Source organism: Orcinus orca, chromosome 2 (assembly GCF_937001465.1).
Source record: "Orcinus orca chromosome 2, mOrcOrc1.1, whole genome shotgun sequence".
Taxonomy (NCBI): domain Eukaryota; kingdom Metazoa; phylum Chordata; class Mammalia; order Artiodactyla; family Delphinidae; genus Orcinus; species Orcinus orca.
In genome coordinates this window covers 162,071,218-162,099,125 of record NC_064560.1, presented here as the reverse complement: position 1 = coordinate 162,099,125, position 27,908 = coordinate 162,071,218, and the positions used below count along the sequence as shown (strand labels likewise).

Here is a 27,908-nt window from a genome sequence, read left to right as displayed (position 1 = left end):
ACTAGATCTAAGTTAAAAGAGAACTGCTGAAGTGGAAGACAAATCTGAAGAAATTATGAGATGGGGGAAGGGAGGAAAGAAAAGAGAAAGAATGAGTATCACTGAACGAGTGGTTAATAGATATGAAACACAGAAAGAGAAGCTGCAACATATGTCAGTCTAATAATGTTTAAGAAGGAAAGAACTGGTGTCAGGGGAAATAGGGGGAGAGGTAATGCTCAAAGAGATAATGACTAAGAATTTTCTAGAACTAGGGAGCTGAGAATTAATATTGAAAATGTCTTGAACAAGATAAATAAAAATGAATCACCAAAAAAAAAAAATACTTCAGGGCTTCCCTGGTGGCACAGTGGTTGAGAGTCCGCCTGCCGATGAAGGGGACACGGGTTCGTGCCCCAGTCCGGGAAGGTCCCACATGCCGCGGATCGGCTAGGCCCGTGAGCCATGGCCGCTGAGCCTGAGCGTCTGGAGCCTGTGCTCCGCAATGGGAGAGGCCACAACAGTGAGAGGCCCACGTATCGCAAAAAAAAAAAAAAAAAACTTCAGTATAAATCTAACAAAATATTACAAGATCTGTATGAGGAAAACTATAAAACTCTGATAAAGGAAATCAAAGAAGAACTAAATAAATGGAGAGATACACTATGTTCATGGATAGGAAGACTCAGTATTTTCAAGATGTCAGGTCTTCCCAAATTGATCTATACATGCAAAGCAATCCCACTAAAAATCCCAGCAAGTTATATCGTGGATATCAACAAACTGATTCTAAAGTTTGTACATTGAGGCAAAAGACCCAAAATAGCCAACACAATATTGAAGGAGAAGAACAAAGTTGGAAGACTGAAGTTACCTGAATACAAGATTAACTAATAGTTACAGTAATCAAGACAGTGTAGTATTGGAGAAACAATAAACAGATTAATGGAACAAAATAGCCCAGAAATAGAATCCCATAAATATAGTCAACTGATCTTTGACAAAGGCTCAAAGGCAATACAATGGAGCAAAAACAGTCTCTTCAACAAATGGTACGGAACTGGACATCATTTGCAAAAAAATTAATCTAGGCCCAGACCTTACACTCTCCACAAAAATTAATTCAAAATGGATTAAAGACGTAAATGTAAAACACAAAAGTATCAAGCTCCTAGAAGATAACATAGGAGAAAACCTAAATGACCTTGGGTATGGTGATGCCTTTTTAGATACAACACAAAAGGCAGGATCCATGAAGAATTGATAAACTGGACTTCATTAAAATTAATAACTTCTGCTCTGTGAAAGACAATGTCAAGAGAATTAGAAGACAAGCCACAGACTAGGAGAAAATATTTGCAAAAGTTACAGCTGATAAAGGACAGTTATCCAAAACGTTCAAAGAACTATATAACTCAACAATAAGGAAACAAACCACTCAATTAAAAAAATGGATCAAGACCTTAACAAACACCTCACCAAAAAATATATTCAGATGTCAAATAAGCATATTAAAAGATGCTCCACATCTCATCAGGAGTGTGGATTAAAACAATGAGATACCACTACACTCCTAGTATCTAATGGCCAAGCAGAAAGGCTCTGGGTTCAATGAACCAGTCATCTCTGGTGGTAAGGATGAAGTTCTGTACTGAAAACAGGGTCTTTGGGAAGAGCCCCAAAATGAAGGGAAAGACCACTGGACATCTTCACCTCCCAAACTCACAAGATGATAAAAGCTGGGCCTACATGCTTGCATGCACAGAGTAAGAGACAGAAAACACTGTTCAAGGGTCACTGAAACATGAAAACATTGTTCATGTTGTAAAAGTAGTTTTGACCTTGATGACCCTCTAAAAGTCTTAGGGACCTTGACCACCCTGGGTTCTCAGGTCCACACTGTGAGAACTGTGTAAAGGATGGGATCCAGGAAAGAGGAGGCTCACAGTAAAGAAACAGACTGAATTTAGCAAACATTTGAATGGTTACTCTATGCAGGTCACCATGCTTATTCAATAAAATGACAAAGTTGAGGAAATACACCTAAAAGTAGATCTTTTCCTCAAGGGGCATATAGAATAGACAGAGGTTAAAACAGAAAAACATAACCGAAGAGGTATAGGTAAAATGAATGACGGATTCTGTTTGGGAGAGTTGATAAAGACGTCAAAGACAAAACAGCATGTGACTTGGACCACCATGGGGGAGAGGCACCTTTTTAAGAAATTAATTTCAGACTCCCTTTCTATTCACTTTATAAACAGTGATTTTATCAGATAAGAACAGAAATGCTTGTCTCAGGGAGCTAACTCAGTTTCTAAAGACTAAGATAGTCTTATCTCGATTACAAGGAGCTAATGACTCTGGTTACAGCTCTTTTACTATAGAATAGCTTTCAGGTGATAAGTAGTAATCAAAAATGAAATTGCTCTGAGTTTCAAGAAAGGGACATGAAATCAAAATCAATACTTTCCATTAGGCAAACCTTTTCCGAATAGTTTCATTTTCTAAGCTCTAACTAAGGGTCAATAATTTTAAAGGAAGAATTCAAACGGTAGTTTGTCATTGCACAGAACAATACTATCAGGCAGTAAGGAAATGTCTAGTTTCCAGGTATCTGTCACCCTCTTACTAAGTCCAAAACAAAATGATTTGAAATGGATAAAACCACTTGTAAGAGTATACAGTACAAGCATATAGAGCCTTAAAATTTAAATAGTCTCCTATCCCCATGTGATGCCTCACATGCTAGCAAGCCTTCATAAAATCCATTTGCCCCTGAGAGAGAAGAGCTTCCCTTTGACACAATTCTCATCTCCCTCATTGTTCTTACTGTGTTGTTCACCAACTCTCAGCTCAAATTTCACAGCTTCGTCCTGACGTCCTTTACTTTTTAACTTCTCCAAAAAGAATGTGAGTGTTTTCATCTTTATAATTGTGTAACAGCTTTCATAAAATGAATCCACAAGGCATGCAGTCTTCTGCTTATTCAAGCTCCCTGCAGCAGCATCTCATTCAGACGTGACTTTCCCAGTGACAGTTTAAAGGCCAACATTACCTTCCCTGCCCCCCTTCCACTACCATCCTTCCTACAGCACATCAGCTCTCTGGCAGGACGGAGGAGGCCAATTTCTTTTCTGAGAAAGGCAATTATCATTTCAGATTTTACCATCCCAATGTCATCTAAAGTTTAAAAGAGAAATGTGATACTCCAAACAAAAATACAATTGAAGATGTAGATACAAAAGTCTCATGGGAGTATGGCAGATAGAACTAAGATGGTCTCCAAATGTCCCCATCTCCTAGTAGTCATGCCCTTGTTTAATCCCTTCATTCTGAGTTTAGCCAGAATCTATAACTTGCTTCTAACCAATGGAATATGACAAAGATTTTAATACCTGTCTTGGTAGGAGACTCTGTCCCTTCCTAGCTTTGATGAAGTAAGTGGCCATACTGGGAAGGCTCACGTCTAAGGATGACCTCCAGCCAAGAGCCAGCAAGAGATTGAGGCCCTCAGTCCATCAGCCCACAAGCCCCAGTCTTTTCAGGGCCTGAGTCTTGCCAACACTATGTGAGCTTGGAAGGTGATCCTTCCCCAGTCACGCCTCAGGCCTTCGGATGAGAACCCAGCCCTGGCTGACAGCTTAATTGCAGCCTGGCAGACTCCTGATCTCCAGAAGCCCTGCCCGGACTCCTAACCTAGAGAGCTGACAAATGTGTGTTGTTTTAATCCACTAAGCTTGTTGTAACTTGTTATTCAGCAATAGATAACAAATACAGGGAGAGCACAAAGAAAAATAACACGTATAGCTATAATTATGACAGTAATGATCACCCCGGAAATCTAACAATTGATTTTATGCAAATAGACCCATTAGGGAAAACACTGCAATGCACCTCTAAAAAGTCTAAGGAAAGGATGGTAGGGGCTGAGCGGTGAAGGGTTGTCTTCCACCTCCTCCCTGTAGAGAAGCAGGGGCGGGCTGGTTAAAGGCAGCCTAGCTTCTGGGGACTCTACAAACCTGAGATTGACAAAGTCAGCGTGTCTCAGCCAAAACTCAAAGGAATAGTGAAACCAAAGGAAAACAAACAAACAAAAAAGAAACGATCGGCAGGTATAGAGATTACAGAATGAGCTGGGAAGCAAGAGAAACGGGGACTAACAAGATGGGCAGTGAGAGGGCCTCCCAGGGCAGGAGTGAAACAGAGAAAGGCTACCCTCAGAACCTGGATGGCCAAGGTCAGGACCAGCAGAGATAGCAGGCAGATGAGGTCATTATATATGGACATTAGTAGAAGATTAAGCCTTTTTAGAGCTCAGTAATGGGACCACCAGCAGTATCCTCAGGCTTATCATCATCACTGGACAAGCTTTTATAAGACTTCAGAGCCAGTTCTGAGGACACACCCTAAAGCAACCTCCACCCAGTGCTACAGCTACCCATCAGTCATGGCCACACAAGAGGCAGGCCACAAAGCCCAGAGAGATCCCCGAGAGCCAATCAGCAGAGAGGATCCCAGAATGCTCCTGGATCTTCAGTAAAAGAGGTAGTTGTTGGAGCCCCTCTAAAAGCCCAGCACTGAAACCTCCCAGGTTGTTAAAGGCTGCACGTACACATATGCACCACAAGCCCACGTACTCACATGCTGCGCCACACTCGCACAAAACAATGAGCACTGGAAAAGAACACATCACAATTAATACTGCTCCATAAAATCTGAGTTCTGCACCTTCCGGTGATTTCTCCTGGAGTCTCCTCCCTGCAGTCTTACATTTCTAAACAGATCATTTGGTCTTCATTTTATATTCTTCACAAGGAAAAATGGAATCAATGACTAGGGACCCCATTTCTGAAGGTCAGACCTTTCTTGTAACATAAGGCACATACTATGGGAAGGATGTTGCAGGGAACGAGGAGACAGACAATTATTTGATGGCTACTGTGTGCATGATCTCAGTTAATTCTTGCAACTCCTCAGAGTGGAAAAAGACAAAGCCTCCAGGAAGTTAAACAACCTCCCTGAGGTTACCCAGCCAGTAAGTGGCAGGACCAGAGTTCAAAACGTGGGCATCTCTGAAACTAGGCCTGTGCTTTCTTCGACCATCCCACAGAGAGTTCGTCAATCTTTTGAAATTTATATTGCGCTAACTCAATTGAAAATCTAACTTTGATTGGTAACAGATTATGATTAAAGTAGTATATAAATATACTAGTATATAAGCCAGGGAAATTTTCACATAGGGTGGATAAAATCATTATATGTCTTAACCTTTGCTCCACTGTAAGTCAAACTATAAAATGTGACTTAGTGCATTCCTAAAATTAGAACTCTCAAAAATATTATACTCTGGTAATAAGAAAATCTAAGGTAAAGGGATAGTATCTATGCATAAATTTAAACTGCCTAAAATCAGTTGTGCATAGTCCCTTAATGCAAGGTTGATAACTGCACATAAGAATTTTGTTTGCAATATGTGCTTCAGATACCTCCCTAATTTATTAGAAAGAGCTGTCAATCATTTTACCATCATTTTAACATACAGATAATCATTGTCAAATGGCATAATGGGCATGTTTTAAATCAATCCATAATGCTAAATAATAGTAATTAATTACTAAATGATATCCTAGTGATCTAAAAGAATAAATGTCATCCACATCTACCCACACTCAGGAGGTTTACTCCTCCCAAGAGATCTGGCCCATTTCTATTACAAAACATTAGAAAGTCAGCTCAATCGAAAAAAAATGCTTCACTGGACTTACTAAATCAAAGGTGCCACGCTGAAATTAAAACTTAGGGAATTCTACTCAAACAGTATGAAATTAGTCATTCTAACTTTCAGAATGTTTCATTAGGATAACATCAGATGAATAAATTGGTCCAGAATACTGTCTCCTTACCCATCTTTATGTTTTCTTCAGGAATTTAATTCTTGGTTTAAAAACAGAAGGAGGAGTTTGGGAAACAAAACAAAAACAAGCAGCTTCTCAGACTCTTTCTTCTACACGATTTATAATTACCCAGGCTTTGTCAGCTTTTCAAACTTAGAACAAGTGCACAACCCAGATTTGTCAAATCAGTGCGTTTCTCAGAACTCTGGTTACTATCCTGCAACACTAACAAGTTCTAAATGCTATCATCTTGTATTACAGAATTGTTACTTTTCTTAAGTGCAATAGCAGCATGAGGGTTATGGGAGGAAAAAAAATGTACACAGAAGCACACTGAACATCAGGGGTTAAAATAACATGATGTCTTGGAATTGCTTTCAAAATAGCACCTAAAAACAGGGGAGGGGGAGAGCGGGTATGTAAATGCAAAATGCTGATAATTTTTAAAGCTGGGTTACCTGAGTACACGGGGTTCATTATACTATTCTCTCTTCTTTCATATGTACATGAAATTTTCCGTAATAAAAAGTTCTGTGAACATCGTCATCTCAAACCAGAATTAGGAGTCCAGAATTGTGTCTTTCGATATTATTTCTTTCAAAAAGTAAACTAAATAGTATTAGAGCACAATGCCTAGAATTACAGATCAGCATCCCAGTGCTGTCATTTATGGGGTTTTTTTAATTGAAGTATAGTTGATTTACAATGTTTTGTTAATTTCTGCTATACAGAAGTGATTCAGTTATACATATGTATCAGAAAGGGAATGTAAAAACAAAAAATACCTTTTAAAAATCTCACTAAAAAAAAAGAAAAATACTTAGGAATAAACCTGACCAAGGAGGCAAAGACTTATATGCTGAGAACTATAAAACACTAATAAAGGAAACTGAAGATAATTCAAAGAAATGGAAAGATATCCCATGCTCTTGGATTGGAAGAATTAATATTGTTAAAATGGCCATACTACCCAAAGCACTCTACAGATTTAATGTGATCCCTATCAAATTACCCATGACATTTTTCACAGAACTAGAATAAATAATCCTAAAATTGACATGGAACCATACGCTTTGTTTTGTTTTTCAAATTTACAGAAGAGTTGCAAGAATAGTACAAAGAACTCCTAGATTCACCAAATGTTAAGATTTGGCATATTTTATCTCCTTCTTTCTTGTATAACACACATATACATAAATCTGCACACATATACACAAACATTTTTCTCCTAAACCATTTGAGATTTAGTTGCAGACATCATGTCCCCTTACCCCTAAGGACTCCGGTTTCCCCTAAGGAAGACAGTCCCTTCCAAACTGCAGTAAAAACATCCTATTCAGGGAATCTAACATTGATACAAGGCTATTATCCAACATACAATCCATATTCAAATTTCCCCAATTATTACAATTTGTCCTTTGTAGCATTTTTTCCTGATTTGGGTCAGATCCAAAAACATCTATTGCATTTACTTATCTCTGTAGTCTTCTTCAATCTGGAACAGTGCCTCAGGCATCTTTCATGACACTGACTTTTGTGGAATGTCTCCAAATGTGGGCTTGTCTGATATTTCCTCCTGATTAGAACCAGGTTATGTGTTTTGGGCATAAGTGTCGCTGTATCCTTCTCAGGGCTTCAGATCAGGAAGCACAGGATACCAGTTTGCCCCATTACTAGTGATGCTAACTTTGACGGTTTGGTTAAGGTAGTGAACCCCACGTTTCTGCACTGTAACATTACCCTTTTCCCCTTTGCAATTAATAAGAAATCTGTGGGGAAATTCTCCAAAAATGTAAATATTCTGGCCTTCAAGTTTCACGCAATACTTTAGCATCCGTGTATAATTACTATATGAATCAAGTGTTACTATGATGGTTGCAAAGTAGTCATTTTCTAACTCTTTTTGTCTATATTTTTTAGTTGGCATCATTTCCAATCATAATAAATATTAAAAACTTATAAACAAGTTTACTCAAGAATTTGAGTATTTTTTCACTCAAAGTCAAGCAATTTTCTTTTAACTCCTCAACATCCTAAGTCCTGAACATCTCAAGTGTAACTGTTTAGCAGAGATCCCTAACCTTTACCTGCTTAGAGCCTAAATTTGATTTTTCCCTCCCCTGCTTTCTCTTCCTTCTGTCCTCCAGGACTAAGCAGAGTGGAAACTGCTGCTGGGATAAGTAGGATGGGTAAGAAGGAAATTCCAGGTTGTCGACCAGTAAGTGGAGGGAGGAATGGCCTGGGGGTAGCAACTTGTGGATGCACCCGGCCAAAATGACACACTACCAACCAGTAAACCAGGAGCAACCAGATGGGGACTAGATATTTCCCCGATGAAGCCAAATATTCATCCACAACAGTCCCAAAGACCCATCCACCCAAGAATGCCCCGAGAGTTCCAGGGCATAATACAATTACGTATTTCCAACATTGCCCAAACATGCCTGGCAGTTCCTGAGAGATTAGGCTTATAAACAGACTACAGTGACTTTAACAATAAAGACTCATAAGGGGAAGTAGCAGTAATGGAACGAACAACATAAATGGAAGAAAAGAGAAAAATACTTCACTACGATCTGGAAACACAAAACTATCGGCAACGCTGTAACCGAAAGTGGGATCCGGCAGCTTGCCACTCAAAAGCCAATAAAGAGGCAAGGTTGGCGGAAAGGAAAGTTTGCCTTATTTTTGGATGCCGACAAACTGGGGAGGGGGGTGGAGGGAGGGGCGGGGGGAGGCAGATTTCTGTCCAAAGCCCGCCCCCCACCCGACAATCAGTGGGCAAGAGCTTTTATAGGTGAAGGGAGGGGGCAACATGCAGAAACAGTACAGTCAGCTGTGCCAGTCATCTTGAAATTGGTCGTGTGGTGGTCTGACCAGCATCATCATGATTGTCTTAAATACGATTAATCTTTAGTTCCAGGGTCAGTTTGTTCCCACTTCCTTGAGGCCAGTTCTTGGAATTGTGGCAGCTTATGTCATGGCTACAGCCTGGTCATCATGTAGTTAACTTCTTCCACCTGGTGGAGGTTTTAGTCTCCACAGGACAGCTCACAGGATAGGGCTCAGAATATTATCTATGGCCCTTGAGGAGGAACTAAAGGTCCTTAATTATGCTTAATGACTAAACTGTTATTATTTACTCTCGTTGGACTGTTTTCCTTTGTTTCTGCATTTTCTCACTTCTCTGATTAAACTTATTCTATGGCTAAAGTTTTCCCACAGACAAAAGGCAGGTGGAGGACATCGGGGGCAAGGGCCATAGGGCCCTGCTCCATTTCAATACTTATTACTGAGAAACTCAAGAAACATAGGTCAAATACGCCACCACTTTATATAATAACCAGGCTGCTCACATTAACAGGGTTTTGGGGGGGGGGGTTTCCTACTAGTCTCACCTTCTTTCTATTACAATTCCTCCCAACTGTTTCAACCTTTTAAAGATCTTATCAGCCTGAGTTATACAAATAAAAACACGCATAGCCCAAGGGGAATTTAGTTTGAAGGTCTCAAAGATCCTTATCATTTCACCATAACTCTCTGAAAACCAAGGTGAGGCTCTCAGATTCTCCATTCTTCCCCTGGAATCTGCCGTCGGTCACCATGCTGTCCGAACGTAAGGACATTTTCGTTCTATTTGTTACATTCTTTTTGGTGAACGTTATAAGTTGCCAGGCAAATATTTTTTAAATATCTCTATTTTATACACATTTACATGCCACATTCGTAAAGGAGGTCCTTCTGGATTCCTTCCAGAAATGACTGGAGAGGATTCAGGTTTTGCTCAGCTTTAGAACTAATTTTTCTCTCAAGGGGAAATTTCCTGGGGGACAAAAAAGAGAAAGCAGTCAGCTATAGCCCTAAGGCAAGAGTGCCCAGGTTTGATTTATGTTCATGAGGCCACGTACCCGACACCCAGTGACAGGACTGAAGAAGGGACTGTCACTCTGTGCTCCTACCTGCCTCTCACCTGTCATTCCCACACTTACAGATGAGAGAAGGGCAGGGAGCATGGTTGCTTCGCCTGGAACTTGATAGAAATGTAAAATTCTCGGACTACAACCCAGACTTACTGAATCACAGACTCTGGGAGGGCCAGCAATCTCATTTAACAAGCCCTCCAGGTGATTCTGAGACAGATTAAACTGAGATGTATTACTTAAAAAAATAATGATGTCAAAGTATTTTTGAAAGCTCTTGGAGTAATTCCAATAAGCAACCAAGCTGAGATCACCTTTATGCTAACTGTAAGGGAATTGTGGCACTGTAAGCTGCAGATATGGTCAAGATTTGAAGAGAATTTTTCAAGACACTGGCTGAGAATACTTCCCTTCTTTTCATTTCCCTAGTAGAGACACATAGTAAGTCTCTCACTCTACTTCTGAATGAGAACAAAGACAAACTAATTATCCTCTACCTCTGGAAACCTTTCATAGTTTCAGCTCCATGCCAGCTGAGAACGAACATAATTAAGATTGCACCTAAAAATCAGCTCAAGAGCTAAGCTGGCTGAATATTACCATTTTTTCCATAAACAAAACAAATGGGCTAAAGTTTGATTCTTCAGTAGAGCTGAATATAGCTTGTAAGGAAGTCGAAGAAATATTTCTCTAAATAAATTGGGCAGAGAGAGCACGGCTAATTTTTTTTCTAGGATACCAAATGTATCATCTTTACCCTAAATATAAGAAAATGAATAATGGTACACTGTCCCACAGCATTTGTGGGATGCAAAAAATTGCCTATAGATACTTCAGGCCCCTTTGCCTTTGTTTTTAAGAAATACAAGAATAAGGCCAAATCTAATTATCTTCCTCTTTTTTGAGTATTACTTTGTTAATAAAAGGCTAAAGCCATAATTTCTTTTCCTAGACAAAAAAAAAAGTGAGCTAAACTACACTTTTTATAAATGAGCAGAGAAAAAGAGAGGCTTGGCTCAAATTAGCCAATTTTATTATAAACACCTGATCTAGATTTTTTCATTTAAAAAGAGGGAGAGCATGCTGGTATCTCCACACATAGAAACTGATGGCAAAGAAAGAGGGCAACTACCCTGTACTAAGAGCCTACGATGTGCTCATCACTGTGCAGGAGATGTGACAGATTTGTCCTGACTTTAAAGATAAAGAAACTGAGGTCATTTGGAACCTTCCATGGTTCCATGGAAGTGAATTTCAGAGGTTTCAAATACAGGTCTGTTTGGCTACAGAAACCCATGTTCTCTGCACTATAGCAAAGCTGTGTTCTTGGCTGGGATAATAGTTTGTTTAAAAGAAAAATAATAAATTATTTCAAATGCTGACCCCCATCTTCCCATCTTTGTCCTTCTCACCTTTCAAAGATGCCTACCAAAGGGCCTCTCCAGCCAGTACACCATTCATTCATTCATTCATTTAAGCCCCTAACATGTGCCAGGTCTGTACTAGGGGCTCAGACACAACACCTCCTGCGTGCTAGGTACGCGCGGCAGGTGTGACCAGTGGTTTTACTCGGACCTCCCTTTGAGGTTCCACCAACACGCACCCAGCTTCCAACACAGCTAACTTAACCAGCTTTCATAGATGTGATTCCATTTCCAAAAGCACTGAGCAATAAAGCAGTGGTGCCAAGATGCCGAAAGCAGGCCAACCCAGAGCCTTCCAACACTTCCGTTCAGTAGTTTTAACCTGACACGTCCGCGCGCTCACCTCGTTCACTGTCCATGGTGACCAGATACGGTCTCCGGGCCGCTGGGAGCATGGCCCGCCTGGGGCCACTGGGCGGCCGATCGCTCAGGCCACCCTTATGCCCAGAAGGCGAACACGCAAACCCAGCCCAGAACTCGGGGCGAACCTTGAATTCAGCGCCAAGAGCTCGCGGCGCCTGGGTGGCAGGGCTCCCCAAAGGTCGGCTCTAGCCCGGGGACACCCCCCAAAGGGCTGCGTTGGCAAGGCCCGCTGCCCCGCGGCATCGAGCGTCCCCTCCACCTGGGCGTCCACCGCACGCCCTTCTGCCACATCCCTCCGGGACGGGCTGCCAAGGCCGCCTGTGCCTCTCCAGTCCTGCCCGGCCGCAGAGGGTGACGGGCGGAGGGGCGAGAGGGCACCCGGCCGAGGCTCCCGCGAGCCCTGCACAAAGGCGGGCGTCGGAAACAGGAGGACTTCCCACCCCCGGGCCCCGCGGCCTCCCACCCGCGTCCTCCGCCGCCCGAGCGCACTTACTGTCGGTCGCCATGGTCCGGCCCGGGGCTGCGGGGCGGCCGCCAGCGCCTGGGGTACCGGCGCCGAGCCGGGCCGGCGCGCTCCTCGCCAGGCCCCGCGCGCTCGGGGGCCGCGCCGCGCACAGCCCCTCCCGTCGCGCGCCCCCGCCGCGCCGCCCCGCGCCCCGAGAGCCCAGGCCCGCGGGCAGAGCCGGCCGAGCCCCGGAGCCGGGCGGCTGACTCACCCCTCCCCGCCTCGAAGCGCTTGTCCTCCCTCCGCGACCCTCCCCCTAACACAATGAACGCAGCCCCTTGGAAGAACGCTCCCGGCCGCGCTCCTTTCCCACCACGTTCCCCGCTACGTTCTCGTTTCCGTCTCACCTTTTCCAATGTCCACCTCATCCTTGCCTCGACCTTCCTGCCTGCGGCTTGGCACCTCCAAACGCTGGAAGGAGCAAAGCAGGAAAAGAGAGTTGAGAGTGGGAGGCGCCGCTCAGCCAGGTGCAGGACACTAATCTCCTGGCCCGAGAGCTCCTGGGAAACCCGCCCAACACTACCCTGGTAGGTTCCAAGGGTCCCGTACTTCTCGTGTTAACCACCTGTTTTGTCTCCAGTGTGAAATCAGTGTCTGGCCCATAGTAGGCTCTCAGTAAATATCTGTTGGGTGGGTGGGTGAATGGCTATATGACGGAGGCCTGCGTGAATAAATGAAGGATTGAATAAATGGCCAACTAACTGGATGCCACCTGGATGAGCAGCTGATTAACAGATGACCACCGGCCCAACCCAGCCCTACCAGCTGACTGTGAGTGGATCCTCGAGTACCCTGAATCAGACTGAATGAGGGAGCCAATGAATGAGTTTTGTGCCTCCCAGGCCCTTCGTGATTCAGGAGGGCTCCAAACTGAAGCCATCTGTGAGAGATGTATAAATGTTCCTGAAGTCCAGAAACCAATTTCCGATGGGCTCTTGGTATATCAGGGGGAGTGGTACCTGAGACCCCCCCATGTCCCTGATGTAAACAATCAAATGACTCAAACATGTGTCCTGAAGTATATGGTGGCTGTTTACGTCTTACAGACACATCTGTTTGCTGCATTTGGGGAAGCACCTTCCACCCAATCAGTAGGGATCCCAGTAGGGATCACCCCAGCCCTGGGCTAGACACTGAGAAGACCCTGAAGTAAGACAGGGGCAGAAGCAGCTCCCATTTGGCTGGGCAGACACAGAAAGCAACCAGGGAACAAGCCAGGACTCCTTTCTGATCCATCCACAGAGCACAGATGAGGGAGACATGGATATTCTGATTGGGCCCCATATCCAGAGCCAGTACATCTGAAGTGGGACTGAGGGCATCAATTTTTTGTTGTTTGTTTTTGATCGTTTTGTGTTTAACACAGGTGATTCTGAAGCACACTTATAATTAACCTCAGAGATCTGACTCATTTGGCTTTCACACCAGCCCTCTGTGGTAGGCCCCAATGCAGAAAGACTTGAAATGGGTTAGATGGAGAACGGGATGGGGGGGGGGGGAAGGATTAAATATGACCCTGGAGTTTTGAGGCTCACAAACCAGGAGGTTAAGCTGATTTGAGGGGGAAGATGGTGATTTGGGTTGAAGTCATTTGAAGGGCCAGTAGAACATTGGTGAGGTTCTTTATTCATTAATTGAGCCTACCTGTGTAAGTCAGAAAGAGGAAAAATCATAACTCAACGTATAAGTTCAATAATGGTTTTCTGAATGACCAGTTCGAAAGCAAGTTTATTAGCCTGGAGCCAGATGTCAGATGAGGAGGGTTAAGGAATAAGTAGACCTCAAAGAGGTAGAGGTCCTGGTATAGATAATTCTCTCCAGAAGTTTGGCAGTACAGGGAATGAGGAATGGAGAGCTTCAGAGGAGAACAGGCTTCAGGTGAGATTGGTTTTTTGTTTTGTTTTTTAAGATAGAGGATTGTTCAGAAGGAAAGATACTTCTGCCCTTATATTCAAATATGTAAAAGAAAGAAATTCGCTTTTCTACAGCTAAGTTAATTTTCTGGCCCAAGTCCGAATTCCACCTATTGTTAGGAACCTTGATTTGAGTCAGTTCGCGATAAACTCCATCAATTCAGAGGCAATTCAGAGACTTCCCTCCCCACTTTTTCTTGCAGTTGTGGAAACATTTGGAGGAAAGGGTTATAAAGCATCAGGAATGTGAAGAGGTATTTGGCCCTCGGGCACCCTGTCCTCCCTGTGAGGGACCACTTGTCTGAATTTCAGAGCTCATCAGACCTCCTCAGTCAGGAATGACCCCCAGTTGTCTGTCCACGAGTGCGGCATCCATTGTCCTCTTGCCCACACCCAAAGCCTCTCCGGGTCTGACTCTTTCTCCTTGACCTTCCCATTGCTTTTGAGGGGAAAAAGCATGACATGCCCATGCCATTCTGGGGAAACAGGGAAACCTGGGAAGGAGTCTCAGGCCTTTTCTAACAAGCCACACACACAATCACTTTTTTGTTATTCTTTTACTGTAGTGATGAAGAGGAACTCTGCATGGTTTGCCAACAAACAGACGTGTTTAATATGGTGTTAGACAAAGATCCCCCTAAGTCTCAATTGCCCCAATCTATCTGTAGGTTCTATCGTCCCCCACCGGTCATTAGCAAGAGGACTTTTCTCTAAGAAAGTAAAAGGAATGAGTATGGGATGTTTTCAACTACATACAATGCATAAGGGTGGCTTAAACAGTAAGAACATTGTATTGTCTCCTATAGTGAGGAATCCAAAGGTGGGTGGTCCCTTGGTTAGTTTGGCATCTCAACAGTGTCAGTGGAAAGTCAGACTCCTTCCCTCTTCCTCCTCAGTTGTTCTGAGTCTGTTGGCAGCAGTCCCTGCTCATGATCACAGTAAAATGAAACCTCATGTCCTCACAGGACAACTTTCCAAAAGGAGGAGGAGGGCATTCCTTCTCATCTCTCACTGCAGTCAGGGAAGACAATCTTTGTAAAAAGCTCCCTCCATCAACTGTAGCTGCAGTGGAGGCTGGGAAAGCAAATGTCTGTTATTTTGAGCTTCTCTGACATGAGGTAGGTTCTGTCAACAGGAAGAAGGGAGTAGGGAAGGGCTGTTAAGAATCTCCTCAGTTCTCTCCTTGATGACCCTTCCTCTCTCCATGGCCCAGGAAATGTCTCCCAATAAGAGGCTGGAAAAATGACTGTTAAAACATCCTGTTTTCTTGCAAATCTGTGTCTTGTATGTGGACCTTAGCTTTTGAAACTCAAAAGCCAAGGTTTGGGCCCATTTGAGTTCTCTACACAAACTAAGGCCACAGATGCCAAGGTCTACGAGCCACAACTACTGAGCCCACGTGCCACAACTACTGAAGCCCACGCACTTAGAGCCTGTGCTCCGCAACAAGAGAAGCCACTGCAATGAGAAGCCCGCGCACTACGACGAAGAGTGTCCCCTGCTCGCTGCAACTAGTGAAAGCCTGTGTGCAGCCACAAAGACCCAACACAGCCAAAAATAAATAATAAATAAAATAAATAAATTTTTTTAAAAAGAGACATGGTAAATAAAGTTACATATTAGGAGTGAAAACTACCTAAGTCCATATCAAGCTAGGATTCCAACACACTTCCAAGGGGAGAAGAAGGAGCCACCGCAGAGAAAGGACCTGAAATACAGAGAAAGGCGGGAATAGGTTTTGGATGAAAGTGGCTGGCATCACCAGTGTACAGAGTTCCACCTTGGAGAGAAAGACGCATTTTTCGTCTCAGAAACTTAAGTTGAGGAAAACAGGCTGATGAAGGTCCTCTTTGTGGTTGGAAGAGGGAGGTTGAGGGAGTGCAGGCATGCTCTGTGGCCCCAGAGTTCCCTGTAACGTCGGACGCATGCTGAGTTGCCAGGAAGGAAGGGAGCAGAGAGAAGGTTGAGGGCTTAGGACAGTGGGAACGGTTTAAACTGCCTCTGTTAGGAAGGTGAAAGGGAATCCAAGGGATGAATAGAAGAAAAGGACTTCCGGTCCACAGCAAGGACCCACCTGGAATTAGGCCTCGGGAGCCCAGGAAGCAAGGCAGCCATGTGGAAGCTTTCTCCAGCATCACTGGGGAAAGCAGGGGATGGAAGGAGATGGGACTTGAAGGAAGGCTAAAAGACAGAGGAATTCGAGGTCACCGTGTCCCCATAGCTACTAGCCACAGGGCTCAGTGGGTTGGAAGGATAAATGAAGCCACAGCAAGAGTGAGGAGGGACTGGGAGAATGCAGAGGCCCAGGGCCTGGAGCCCCTGAAGACCTAAGTAGGAGGACAGGCTCGAATGGCCTGGGAGAACGTTTGCTCTTGGGGCTGTGTATCCATAAGGGGAGTCGGGACAGGGAAAAGACTGGACCAACCATGTGTTCATAAAATGCTTTAGCTAAGGTGATTACTGAAGTATTATTGCTGCAGGGCTTTTCTGACTTTGCCATAATTGTGACTCAAATGCCACCATCCATGTTGCTTGAGTTCATTTCCAGAATAAGAAAGGACAAATACCTCTTATACACATGGCGTACACGCGGCGTGGAAATCACCGTATAGGCCCTCTGAACCTTGACCTGTGACCACATCCTGTTGACTTTATCAGCACTCTGGCTATAAACAAGCCTGAGAGCAGGGAGCGGGGAGGGGCTGCAGCCACTTTCTGTGGGTCCGCATCACGGCAGAGACTAGTTTTGGTTGAAAAAGCTATTGCTTTGTCTCTTTGTTAGAGTAGGTGAAAATAGAAAAATTACTTTAACTATGATTTGTGCATGTAGCCTGCGAGCTTCTGAGCAATTGATCTGACAAGAGAAGAGAGGAGTTTTTGTTTGTTTTATGTAAAACTTGCCTTTGATTTTCATTTGGACTCTCTATCTGTCCTAAGCATCTGAACTCAAATACTTCAGAACATTCAGATATGATGTGGATGATGGTAATAGACAGAGACAGCATTTTCAAAATAGGCCTTAGATAATAAGTAGATCATACTCTGATTTAACCCTTGCAAGTCACACAGGGAATGGGCAGAAGTAAGACAGGGCTAATCAGGTACAAGTCCGGTCCAGAAAGTGGAGGAAAGGCCTGAGTCCTGGCCCTGCAGTTTGGTGATTAAGTTCCCAGCAGTCGCTGGAGACAATCAACAGCTTAAAATTAGAAAATCACAGCGCTTATGGTTGCCTGTCTCCCACTGCAGTTGCCTCTTAGCTGGTCCATACATGATGCCAGGTAAATGTTTAAGAAATCTAAGGTGGAATTTAGAAGAGGTAAGGGAGAACAGCTAGTCTCAGGAAAAAGTAAGAGAGTCCAGGAACCAGGCAGAAAAATAGGTCAAAATGATGGCTTTGCTGTTCAAAACTCTTTATGAATGCAACATTAATTTTTTTCTTTTTCTTTTCTTTTTTTTTTTTTTGCGGTACGCGGGCCTCTCACTGTTGTGGCCTCTCTCGTTGTGGAGCACAGGCTCCGGACGCGCAGGCTCAGCGGCCACAGCTCACGGGCCCAGCCGCTCCGCCGCACATGGGATCTTCCCGGACCGGGGCACGAACCCGTGTCTCCTGCATCGGTAGGCGGACTCTCAACCACTGCGCCACCAGGGAAGCCCTCTTTTTCTTTATAGTGATGAAGGGCAGCTTATTTGTTTAAAGTACGTTTTAGCACTTTTTTTTAAAAAGTAAAAAATACATAGTTATAGAAATAATACTAAAAAGCTCGAGCATCATATACGAACCCTGGGATCATGTATGCCTGGAGGAGGGGGAGTGCAGGGGCCAGAGAATGCATCCTAATACTTCTCGATTTTTGCCAAAGGCGGGAGTCGGCCAACGTTCACCAAGTATGGGCCTCAGCGCAACGGGTCTAGAATCACCCCAAGAACTTGCTAAAAATGCATATTCTCAGACTCCAACCAGCCCTTACTGGATCAGAAGCTGTAGCAGTGGGACCCTGGAACATGCATATTAAATGAGCTCCCCAGGTGTTTCCAACACAACCTAAAACTGGAGAACATTTGACCCAAGTAAGAGTTTCCTCACAGGGTAATAAAACTGCCTGGAGACCTGGAACTTCAGACCCGGGAGTTTCCGCTCTGGTCTTCTCTGACAATGGAGAGAGGAGGTATTGATAAGCTACTAAATGCTGAGAGATCAGCCACTAAGAAACAAAGGCAGTGCTAACAAACTCGTTCAATAGAGCTTCTCTGGTGGCGCAGTGGTTGAAAGTCCGCCTACCGATGTAGGGGATACGGGTTCGGGCTCCGGAAAAATCCCCCATGACGCGGAGCGGCTGGGCCCGTGAGCCATGGCCGCTGAGCCTGCGCGTCTGGAGCCTGTGCTCCGCAACGGGAGAGGCCACAACAGTGAGAGGCCCGCATACCACAAACAAAACAAAAACAGAAAAACTTGTTTAATAAATGGCTCTTCTTTAGATCTAAAGACCTCTGTTTAAAAATGAAAGTCCATTCCTTCTTTTTATCCTTCATAAAGATAAGAACTGGTCACAATTCTCAATAATTAATTCTTCATATAATAATAAAAAGCTCCAAGAGTTACGGGGCCACATAGTTGCTTTCTTGCCTCCAAGCTAAGTAACTTCGATTCTCTGTCAAAATACTTGTTTTAGCTAAAATAACAAGATATAATTTTTCAGGTCTGTGTTTTATTTAAGGAATAACTCTTGGACAAGGAGGGAAGTATGGCTGTCAGGAAATAAAATACCCACTTCACTTTACCTCTGAGTATTTAGTATTTTTTCCATTTGATATAAGAAAACAGAGCTGGATAAGTGTAAGGGGAAATGTAACTAAGTTTTAAAACATTGATCTGCTATAATAATATATTTCAAGGTAGAATAAAATTTATGGTTTTAGTAACTCATTTTTATCTCATTCTCCTTAGTTCTATTTTCTAACCCTTTAAACGTCTTGACCTCTTGATCTTGTGCTTCCCTCTCACCAAACCATCCAGTTTCTCTCCTCAAGCAAACTTCTGAAAAGAGTGATCCATCCACAGTGCATCACTTCCAATTTAATCCTCAACACGCTACTAAAATTCACCTTCTGGAAAAAAAAAATTCACCCTCTGTCTTAACGCATTCAGACGGCCATAAACTTGGTGCCTGAAAATACAAGCATTTATTTCTCACAGTTCTGGAGGCTGGTGGTTCCAAGATCAAGGCAATGGCACATTCAGTGTCTGATGAGAACTTGCTTCCTGGTTCACAGAGGGCCATCTTCTCACATGTGTCCTCACAGAGAGGAGAGGGAATAAGAACTCACTGGGGCCTCTTTTATAAGGGCACTAATCTCATTCATGAGAGCTCCACTCTCATGACCTAATCACCTCCTGAAGGCCCCACCCACCTCCAAATACCATCACGTTGGGGATTAAGTTTTAACATGAATTTTGTGGGGACAGAAACATTCAACATTCAGTCTATAGCACCCTCAATAAAGGCAGTGACTTTCTAATTGGCGAACTCAAAAGGATAATTTTTGGTCTTTATTGTATCATACTGCTGCATATGATGACTAACTTACCACTCTCTCCTTGAAATTCTATTCCCTCAACTTGTGTGACACTTTGTTTTCTTACACTTCCTCCTGCATTTCATATCGTTATCAATAGTTCTTCTCCAAGGTCCTCTTCCCCTCAAATTTTCCTTATATTGGTGCTCCACCCTCAGTTCATTGCTCTATCCTCCACACTCCCTTGGTATCCTATCATCTCTCATGGTCTCAACAACAAGTTCTTTGTAATATGTGTGCAATCTCCCCTGAGATTCAGACTCATATGTGGTGGTTAAAGCGTAGGTTCTGGAACCAGACCACATGGGTTCCAACAATGGCTTTATCACTCAGCAGCTCTGTGATCTTGGGCAAGTTACTTAACATCTTTGTACCTTTGTTTCCTCTTCTCTAAAGTGATGATAAATTAATAACTCCTGGGACTCCCACTTCTGGCAGTATGACAGATCAGCTACTTTCAAAGGCTATTCTAACTCTTCCCGAATAAATTACTATAAAAATAATTATTCATGCATTCCTGTGCTCACTAAAAAGTAAGGAAAATTTCCAAGGGGAAGATGAAAACAATGGGCTAAAATTAGAGCAATGGCAGTAAGTCATAAGCAAGTGGGATGGAGACCAGTGAAGCAGAGTTGAACTGCTAACTCTTGCAATCAAGAACCCAAACTTGAGACTCCAGGGATTTTAGAGGTACAAGAATATTACTATTCCTGGCTCACGGTAGTGTTCCTGATGTTTTTTAAAACTATAAAACTTAAATCGTTTATTGATCATTCACTTTTCTAAAAAACACAAACGTGAGAATAAAGGTAAACATACCCAAGACTCACCAGCCCTTGCAGAATAGGAAGAAGCCTGGACAGACAGCATGCAAATGTTTTTCCTTATACCTAATGTCTGCACTTCCTCACACATTCTAGAGTCCCATGTTTTGTCACCTCTTGCAGGAGAAAGGAAACTGAAGCTACAAGAATCATGTATAAGAGGGTCACAACAACTTTAAAGCTTTTGATGCTAATGGCTGGTACATTCTAGTTTGCAACTCTGATAAACGATATTAAATAAGAACTGTCAAATACCTACTCCCAGCTAACCTTTACTGTCATTCTTTGAAACTGCATCTCTGGTACTATTTATGCTCCTTCATTGTAGCTGTTGTTTCTCCCAAAGCACAAACCTAAAAGCCAGCAAAAAACAGCAAACGTAAGTCCCCTTTAAAGGGAAGCATCCCAAATTAGGCCCACCAGCTCACACGTGTTAAATTCAAGAAATATATGAGCTCCAAATGAAAATTACCAAATACAGCAAGGATAGAACCAACCATGAGAGAGAGAGTTAGCAGAAACAACAAATAATAGACTGATTCGTTCAATTTCAGATATTGAAATTATCAAGTACAGAATGTAAAATAATTATGTTTGAAATATCTCATGAAATAAATGATGAACTTAAAAAACTGATCAAAGAATGAGAAAATATCAAAAATATCTAGGCAGATATAAATAAAACTCTCAGAAATGAAAAAACAAAGTGAAAATTTTAAACTCAGTGGATGGAGCCATGGCCTGGCTAGGACTTAGCTCCCCTTGGCACCAAGAATTCCAGCCTAAAGAGGCCTGCCTGGAAGGCCACGCCTCACTAGTTTTATTTCATGTAGTCACCCAGACTGTACAAATCGCTGGAGATACTCTCTTCATTTGATCTAAACTTGAGGTCAGAAAGTGTGTAAATCCACCAAAGGACAAAGAGATATCTGACTATACAGCCCTGAGGAGACAGGCTACATTTTTCATTTTCTTCGCTGAAGCATTAAGTCCCAATTATGTGGAGTGCAGTTTTGTGAATGAATTATACTTATAAATATAAGGGATTTTCAGAAAGAAAGCTTATAGAGTTATTTACTGGTACAGTAGGTATATGGGTAATTTTGTTGGTAATTCAATTTTTTTTTCCTTTACTTAGGACCATTTAATGTATCCAAAAAAGCTTTTTTTTTAAACTCAAAATAGATAAGATCACAGTCTCTTAAAAGCAATACATTTAATACATTCATAAGATTTCAAATGAGTGCATACATGCTATAGGTTTCCAATCTTCCTTGGACAACACAAAAAACACAGTACTCATGTTGCAAGTTTTGACAGGAACATGAAATTTCATTTTGACACAAAGACAGGTTTAAAAAATAATAAAACCAACACTGAACTAATCGAGCACCAGCAGGCTTCCTTAAATCTTCCATCCTATCCCACTTTTGAAATCATATGGCTGCCTTCTATACCAGCATTTCTTCTTCCCTACCCAACAATTCGACAAAAAAATTAGATAAAAAAAAATTATAGATGTGTCACTGAATGAGTACCACAACAGGCTAAAGAAAAAAAAAAAGCCCACTTATTTGTTGAATGTTGAAAGAGGAGAATAAGATTAGGTGGGAAAACCGTAAGGCGTTTGATTCATTCACTTCACTCTGATATCAGAGCACAGGAACTGTGCTCAAAGGTGCTCAAAGAAATATCCCAACATTATTTATAAAAGGAAGGCTGCACTCATGTCTATGAAGAGCTTATAATACCATGGAAAAATATTTAAGTTATAAAGTTAAATGAGAAAGTAGAATACAAAACTTATACTCAGTATGATCTCAACTACGTAAAACCAAGCAAAAAAAAGGCTAAAAGTTCAAAATGTTAAGTTAGTGGTTGTATTTAAGTAGTGTACCTACTTGGATCTTTTCTCTTCTTTATTTTTGCCTCTTCCAACACTTTCTCTACTGGGGAGTTTTGTTTTTTGTTTTTTGTTTTTTTTAATGATTAGCTACCAAAAAAGGATGCCTGATAGAAGTACTGAATTTGAGTTAATGAATTTAAGTCCAGCCTATAGGAAAGGATCTGTACATGTATAAAATTAGAAAACATTCCAGGCTACCCTCTGAATCCACAGTGTGTTAGCAGTAACTTCCGAGAGGCTGGAGGGCTTTGTCCTCTCCTCCAGCCAGGTGCAAAGTGTCACCAGATCCTGCCTGATGAAAACCTGCTGAATCGAACAAAACTGTCATGGATTTACAAAAAGGAACAGAAGTACCCACATTTGGCAAAAACCTATTTATAGTACAGGAGTAGCTCTTTAATACTATGATTAAACAAGGGGACGGCTATTTTCTCCTATCTTCTGTGCAGATAGCAAGTTTCAAAACAGCTATCATCAATAAGAACTGTGGAAAGCCAATCCTGGCTTAGAAACAGAAATAAAACAGCCCTGCAACAACAGTGGACAGAGAAAAGCCACGATTTAGAAAATTATAAAAATTGCTTTCTATAAAATTGATGCCCTTGAAAACATTCGTTTACTGTATATACTTTAAGGTCCCCACTACCACCCGCCCTCAAAAAACAGGGTGAAAACCTCTAACACTTTCTACCAAAGTAGCCACTGGTATGTTCATTCAGCAAACACTGAGGGAAGGCTCATAACGTGCGAGGTACTGGAGCGTCAAAGGGCAGATGGATATGCCCCTGCCCCAAGGACATCTTGGTCTTTCAGAGTGGGACGCGGGCACATCACCAACCACGATACAGGAATGAAAAGCAGATGCCACTGCTTTCCTACAACTCAAGAATAAGCTACAATTCTCACTGAATTATTTACACAAAAGTCCTTACACAGAAACTTTCCTGACTCACTAGGAGGCAAAAATGCAACTACTTTCCCTTGATAAATACTTCTAGAAGGGACAGGCATTAAATTACATTTTGTGATATTTGCCCTTAAACATCACAGTGCCCAGTAGTGAGGTCAGTTAACTTTCTTTTAAGCAGTGGAGCATTTTTACTCCAAGAATGAGACACTTTGAAGCCGAGAAAAAGTGACCAGCCCTAGATCTAGATCAAGACTTGTCAGGACTGTCAAAAGCCGAGATCCAGGAGTGTAAATTTCAATTAAAATCTTCAGTCTCCTCTGCCATCCACTGATTTTCAATATGCTCCTGGGGCAACCGCTCCAGGTCCTTCCACACATTTGGGTGGTCCTCCAGATCTTCGTAGAGGGATCTCGCGATGTCCAGTCTCCTGTAATCCTCAGGCTTGACTAGGCTTCGCACAACCTGGAGGCACCACTGTTTCAGGGTGTACACTGGTAGTGTGATGTTTGCAAAAATAGGCTGTCCATCAACATTGAGAGACGGCACAAACAGCTCAGTCTGGTTAACTAGAAGCCCATCAGATGTCCCAGCATCTAGGAAGACCCAAAGATGACCCCGGTAGCTATGGATTCGGCGGCCCGTGCTGGGGGGCAGCGTCAGGTAGGGCTGCACCTCGCCGTCGAAGTTGAGACACACGGGCAGCACCACGCGCGGGCTGCGGTTGTAGAAGATGACCTGGGACGGCTCGCGCGTGTTCACTGAGCGCAGCATCGGCCACGACCGCCCTGCCTCCATCTCCTGCCGGGAGCGGGGCTCCTCCGCGTGGGACTCTTCCGGGCCGGACTCCTCCGCGCCGGCCTCGGCCTCTTCCGCGTTCCCCGCCTTCCGGGGCACTACCTCCCGGAGCCTAAAACTCGGTAATTCAATATTTTGTCGGGTGTCAATGGTAACACTAAAGAAAATAAGCTATGGCTTTTGATTGGTTGATTAATCTTTATACACAGAATGACTTTCTAGACATATGGTCTCTAAATAAAGGACAAGGTATTTCATTTTTAAATGTAATACCATTAGTTTCTGCTGAGAAAATTTTATAGGCAACTAGTTGAAGTTTACAGAGATAATACCTTCAGTTAACCAAGTATAATAATATAGACAATGTATCAATTATGCTGCAAGAGACTAGGAAACTATGAGATAATCAACTATTTAAAACATTTAACAAAGGCAGAAGAGTTAACAAATTTGAGACTACAGCAAAATTCATTTCAGTTAAATCCTTTACACTCTATGAAGTTCAACAAATTATGTGGGTTAACTGAAAATAGTTAACTGAAGCTAACATAGCCCAATTCGTTAAGTATTATGGTGATAAGGTATCCGAAATCAACCTGTAAATAATTATATGAAAGCTTTTTTGTCATTTATCTTAAATAAGACTTTTTAAAGCCTCATATTGAAGTGCTTGTAAGAAAAGCACTTTTTTATGTGAAGGGAGAAGCTGGGAAACATTAAAAGTAAGCACATGACGACTACAGAGCAGGGGACATCCACAGCTATCAGAGCTGCTGCGCCCACTACAAGACAAAGCACCATTTTACCAGCCATGGCTCTGATGAGCCGGTCGCCTTCCTGTCCTCTGTAATCTTAAAATAAGCCTCCAGCAGTTAAGATAACGTGAATGTGCCTTTGTTCCTTGCAGCTAAATAGGATCCTGTCCAGACTGTTCTTAAAAAATCCAGACCCGCCGTATACAGCATATTAAACCAAATAATTCAAGCAAAAGAAACACCACATAGGGGCTTCCTTGGTGGCGCAGTGGTTGGGAGTCCACCTGCCAACGTAGGGGACACGGGTTCGAGCCCTGGTCCGGGAAGATCCCACATGCCGCGGAGCAACAAAGCCCGTGAGCCACAACTACTGAGCCCACGTGCTGCAACTACTGAAGCCTGTGCGCCTAGAGTCCGTGCTCTGCAACAAGAGAAGCCACCGCGGTGAGAAGCCCACACACCGCAACAAAGAGTAGCCCCTGCTCGCTGCAACTACAGAAAAGTCCACACGCAGCAAGGAAGACCCAACACAGCCAATAAATATATAAATAAATTGATTAAAAAAAAAAACACCACATAAAAGGGGGTTATACAATGTGCAATGAAAATTACTACATAGTTGTTCAAAAGATAAATGAAAATGTTAGAAGTTAAGCACCCACAGTCTTCTCAATGCCATTTTAAAAAGCAAGCATTCTTCAAACTGTAATTTAATTCAAGAATCAAGTGTAGGTTGGGAAGGCATTAATAACTCTGCTTATTTTCCTAGGTTCTTTATCTCAAAGCAAGAGTAATTTTCAGCCCATAGAGTTCATTTTTAAAGATACCTCAATTAAATATATTTTCTCTATATATACATGTGTGAATCTTGTCATAACTGAAATAGGTTATTAGAAGAGGCTATATAGTGTACCTAATTCAACTTGATAAAAACAGACCCTCCTTGTCAATTGAACCATGAGAGCTTTGTCTCCCATCAATCTGAGGATCTGTGTAAACACAAGCTTTCAATCATTACTCCTTAAGAAAATCACCTCAAAAATCACATTAACCACTAATAATCACTTTCGTTTCCTTGCCATCCAAGTACTTTTTAAAAGCTTACACTTTCCAGCTGTAATTATTTTGAAGTTTAGCATTCATATCTTTGCATTTTTAAAGCAATATGCAGTTCTTAATATTTTTGAAAAGTCAGTAAATGGTTCTGTATTATCTTGAATTTACAGCTGACAAAAGGATTTAGACAAAAAGAGGTGAATTTCTCAAGGACACACAATGAATCACTGACAGAACTAGGATAGAAATTTTTTACTTTCTAGCTTCTAGGTCAGAAAGTTACAAGTATTCAAACCATTTGGATAAAGTTTTTTAATGCATTTCCCTGTCATATCACTGTTCTGGAAATCCCTGTAGAAGACAAAAATCTTTGCCTAAAAGTTGGTTCAGTATCTCCTCTGGCAGTACAAAATAATTTGCAGACGGTACAACTGTATCTGTTTCAGGTTTTAACAGGCTGTTAAGGAGACTGGGAATGTTTCCTCACATTAAATACATCCACTCACAGTTAGGAAACCTTTGAGGCATTAAGAGAAAGGGGTTATAAACCCAGATGGGATCTTAGATGAGCTTACAACCACGTAAACTCATAACAGTACCAGAAAACAAAGACAACACGCTATGATTTCTTATAGAGAAGTGCACATTTCCAGGGTAGTTTTCTTCCGAAGAAATAAACTATAATAAATTATTTTATTTTCCAAGTGAAAAATATTCCCCGAATAAGCATCCATACAAGCTCCATTGTCTTTATGGCTACACTTCTTTTATTCATTGTTTGTTTTTTTTATAGATACCCCAAGTAAACCTGGTATCTAACACTAAAACTATAATGAGTTTTCTACTCTGAACAATACTTTCATATATTAAGATTTCTGAAAGTAAAGTGGTATGGTTTTAAAATGTAGCTTGTGTTTATGAACACTGCCACAACCCCTCTTCTCCCACAAAACATTAATTTCATAAATATTTCATATTAAAATCATGTATGTACAACTTGGTGCCATTTTATTATAATCAGTTGACAATACAAATAGCTTACTTTAATAGGTAACCAGTATTTGGACACCATATTTTAATTCTGAAAACCCACTGTTAAACACAAATATGTTCTATTGGAACTCTGCCCAGTAAGCTTCAATTTCACATCTAAAGCAAATCTATCAAGTGCTTCACACCCTATCTTCAAAATATAATCATGAAAAATTTGCTATCAGCTAAAGCACTACATTGTCATATGTAACCATATAGCAAGTCACATCAGCTTAATCCAATTTTGTTACTCTTTGTCAATCTTTCTACATTTTCTGCTCTTAAGATCCTGGCTGTATTCAACTGTCAACAATTACAAAGATTGATAACCAGTGTAATGGAGGGTCCCTTGCAAATACTGTTAGTAGGAATGTAAATTGGCAGGCTTTTTGGAGTTCAATTTGGCAGTAATTAACAACATTTTATATATACACAGCGTTTAACAAACAAATTTATGTGTAGATTAGGTTTATCCAACAGAAATACCAACCTGAGTGAGACAAGCTATACACACAAAGATCAATGCAGCATTGTTTGAAATAGTGAAAAATGAAACGAAACTGTGCAGAAGTTAACAGAGCAGGCCTGAGACTGCCGTCCTAAAAAGGCTTTCTTTGCAAGGTTGGTCCTAGGCAAGAGTCTGCTAACTTGGCAGGTAAACAGTTCTCCACACTGATATAAAGCTTTCCCTAAAGACCCACACCTGGGAAATGAAGGCATCATGGAACTGATGTACTACATAACCCAGACTGCCCCACACCTGAGGCTCAACTGGTTTCAGATAAGCTTTCCTTACTGTTTAAGCCATTCTGAAGTGGGGTTTTACTTCTTGCAGTCAGTCTGGATTTCCATCTCTGTTGGCTTACAAAAAACGACTCTGAAATTATAGGCCAGAGCCCTGTATCTGTACCCCAGATGGATTACTAACTCTGTGAATGTGGACAAGGCACTTACCATCCGGAGGTACAGTTTCTTCACTGTACAAGTGAAATGATACCTTTTAAAAGTACTGTTGTGAAATGATACCTTTTAAAAGTAATGTTGTGAATAAAATA

At 42.1% G+C, this 27,908-nt stretch overlaps 2 protein-coding genes across 2 annotated transcripts in view; both read right to left on the bottom strand.

Annotated features, from left to right (window-relative positions):
- SYT16 (synaptotagmin 16) overlaps positions 1–12,169 on the bottom strand; it is a 254,315-nt gene extending 242,146 nt beyond the window's left edge. Inside the window, exon 1 of the mRNA XM_049706429.1 lies at positions 12,077–12,169. Within this exon, the coding sequence (XP_049562386.1) occupies positions 12,077–12,089 (13 nt within the window). The 5' untranslated portion in view covers positions 12,090–12,169. The remainder of the gene's footprint in view (positions 1–12,076) is intronic.
- A 9,431-nt stretch (positions 12,170–21,600) lies between these two features.
- On the bottom strand, positions 21,601–27,868 carry LOC117200080 (von Hippel-Lindau disease tumor suppressor-like). The gene has a single exon (XM_033421740.2). It carries the CDS (start codon positions 24,008–24,010, stop codon positions 23,510–23,512), a length of 501 nt encoding a protein of 166 aa, XP_033277631.1. The 5' UTR covers positions 24,011–27,868; the 3' UTR covers positions 21,601–23,509.
- Between the last annotated feature and the right edge of the window lie 40 nt (positions 27,869–27,908).

What these genes read in the sequence shown, in the direction of transcription:
- LOC117200080 (XM_033421740.2), bottom strand. Translation starts at nt 24,010, where the DNA reads ATGGAGGCAGGGCGGTCGTGGCCGATGCTGCGCTCAGTGAACACGCGC.